Source organism: Clytia hemisphaerica, unplaced genomic scaffold (genome assembly GCF_902728285.1).
Source record: "Clytia hemisphaerica strain Z4C2 unplaced genomic scaffold, Clytia hemisphaerica genome assembly, whole genome shotgun sequence".
Classification (NCBI taxonomy): domain Eukaryota; kingdom Metazoa; phylum Cnidaria; class Hydrozoa; order Leptothecata; family Clytiidae; genus Clytia; species Clytia hemisphaerica.
In genome coordinates this window covers 351735-354122 of record NW_027103283.1, presented here as the reverse complement: position 1 = coordinate 354122, position 2388 = coordinate 351735, and the positions used below count along the sequence as shown (strand labels likewise).

Sequence of the window (2388 nt, the reverse complement as noted above, 5' to 3'; positions counted from 1 at the left end):
ATGATTGAGACCATCGACTTCGGTGATGCAACCAAAGAGATGGCAGCCGTTGCTATCTATGCCAGAATACTACATTTAAACGGTGAATATTCGTGTCAACTCGTATTTGCTCGATCAAAGATTTTGTCATCATCAACTCAACCTCGAGCTGAACTCGAAGCAGCTGTCCTCAACACTCATACTTCCGAAGTCGTCAAACGTGCATTGAAGTCCAAACACAACGGATCAATCAAATTGACAGACAGCACCATCGTTCTACACTGGATCAGTAATGATGAAATCTCCCTCAAGCCATTCGTTCGAAATCGAATAATCGAAATCATTCGACACACAACTCATGAAGATTGGCAACACATCGACACAAACAACATGCTCGCAGATATTGCAGCTCGTAAAGGTGCAACAATAGACGATATCAGCAGCAAATCAACATGGATCAATGGGCACTCCTGGCTCAGGGGTGACAAATCAACCTTCCCAACCAAAACTGTAAGTCAAATTAATTTTAATTCTACTGACTTATGTGAAATCAAGAATGAGGCAATTCAAGGCAGTCGTGAAGTTTACTTGGCATCAATGAAGATTGTGTCCGAAGTTCGAGATCACTATTCATGCTCCAAATATCTGATTGACCCAAATAAGTTTCGTTTTCAAAAGGTCATCAGAATACTTGCTCAAGCCATTTCTACAACTACTTAGATCTTTAGTAGCTCTACGTAAACAATCATCTGCACCAACCTACGAATTCAAATCAAATGGACGACTGACTGACGATCAACTCAAGCAAGCCGAAACGTACTTCTGGCGCAAGGGTACTGAAGAGGTGAAACAGTTCGTCAGTAAAGAGAAGTACAAATGCATATCAACAGAGATTGACGGCATCCTAACGTATACTGGTCGTATCATGCCAACAGACGAAATCAACGTGATCACTCCGATGACGAAAGTGATGAAAGATCTACATCAAACGACCTTCTGCGTTCCAATCATCAGCAAACATTCACCCATCGCCTACGCCATCCTGAGTGACGTTCACTGGCACAACAAAGTCGTCAAACATTCCGGCATCGAAGCTACGTTATGCTATGCATCCCAGAAGGCATTCATCATTGAAGGACGCGAAGTTGCAAAGACGGTCAAAGCATCTTGCAAATTGTGTCGTTTCCTCGAAAAATCGAAAGTCAAAGTCAGCATGGGCAAAACACCAAGTTGTTGCAGAACGATTGCTCCTGCTTTCTATAACACACAATGTGACCTCGCTGGACCCTTCCAAGCCTATTCAAGCCACAACAAACGTAAAACTATCAAGATCTGGTTATCACTCTATTGCTGCATCTCTACATCAACATTGTCAATCAAAGTGATGGACGACTACAGTACTCCGTCGTTCCTCATGTCGTTCACTCGTTTCGCTTGCGACAATGGGTATCCAAAGACAATGTACGTTGATCGAGGAAGTCAAATCATCAAAGGCTTCCAAGACACCAAAATCAATTTCAACGATCTACAACATCGTCTTCACGTCGACGTTTTGGTCGACTTCGAACTTTGTCCAGTTGGAGGTCACAATTACAATGGAAAGGTCGAGAGAAAGATTCATGAGGTGAAATCATCAATCGAAAAGTCGTTTTCTGGGCATCGGTTATCAGTCATCCAATGGGAAACTATCTGCTCAGAAGTCGCTAATTCAATCAACGATTTGCCCCTCGCACTCAATGGTATTGTGTCCAATTTCGATACCATGGACCTTATCACGCCAAATCGATTGAAGTTAGGACGAAACAATGATCGTAGTCCGGCTGGTCCGTTAGAAGTTACGAAAAGCTTCTCCAAAATACTCGACTCAAACACTGCAATCTACAACGCTTGGTTTGATCAATGGCTCATCAACCATGTACCAAAGTTCACTACTAACCCGATCACCATTCCTCACGGACATCTCCATTCCTCACTATTCCTCTTCTATTCCTCATCATTCCTCAGCGTTCCTCGAACGTTCCTCAGGAATGGAGATTTCAAAACTTTGTTTTAGCATTCCTCATCTATTCCTCGAACATTCCTCAGGAATGGACATTTATGACGTTATTTTTAAGCGTTCCTCACTCGTTCCTCGAACGTTCCTCAGGAATGGAGATGTTTCAACTTCGTTTCAGCATTCCTCATCTATTCCTCGAACGTTCCTCAGGAATAGACATTTCTGACGTAATTTTTACGTGTTCCTCACTCGTTCCTTGAACGTTCCTCAGGAATGGACTTTCATGACGTTATTTTCAAGCGTTCCTCACTCGTTCCTCGAACGTTCCTCAGGAATGGACTTTCATGACGTTATTTTCAAGCGTTCCTCACTCGTTCCTCGAACGTTCCTCAGGAATAGACTTTCATGACATT

General features: G+C 42.8%; 1 protein-coding gene across 1 annotated transcript; it reads left to right on the top strand.

Annotated features, from left to right (window-relative positions):
• LOC136805081 (uncharacterized) lies at window positions 1-2032 on the top strand. The gene is made up of 2 exons (XM_067061648.1): window positions 1-587; window positions 700-2032. The coding sequence occupies exons 1-2, from the start codon at window positions 1-3 to the stop codon at window positions 2030-2032; spliced, it is 1920 nt and encodes a 639-aa protein (XP_066917749.1).
• The last annotated feature ends 356 nt before the right edge of the window (window positions 2033-2388 follow it).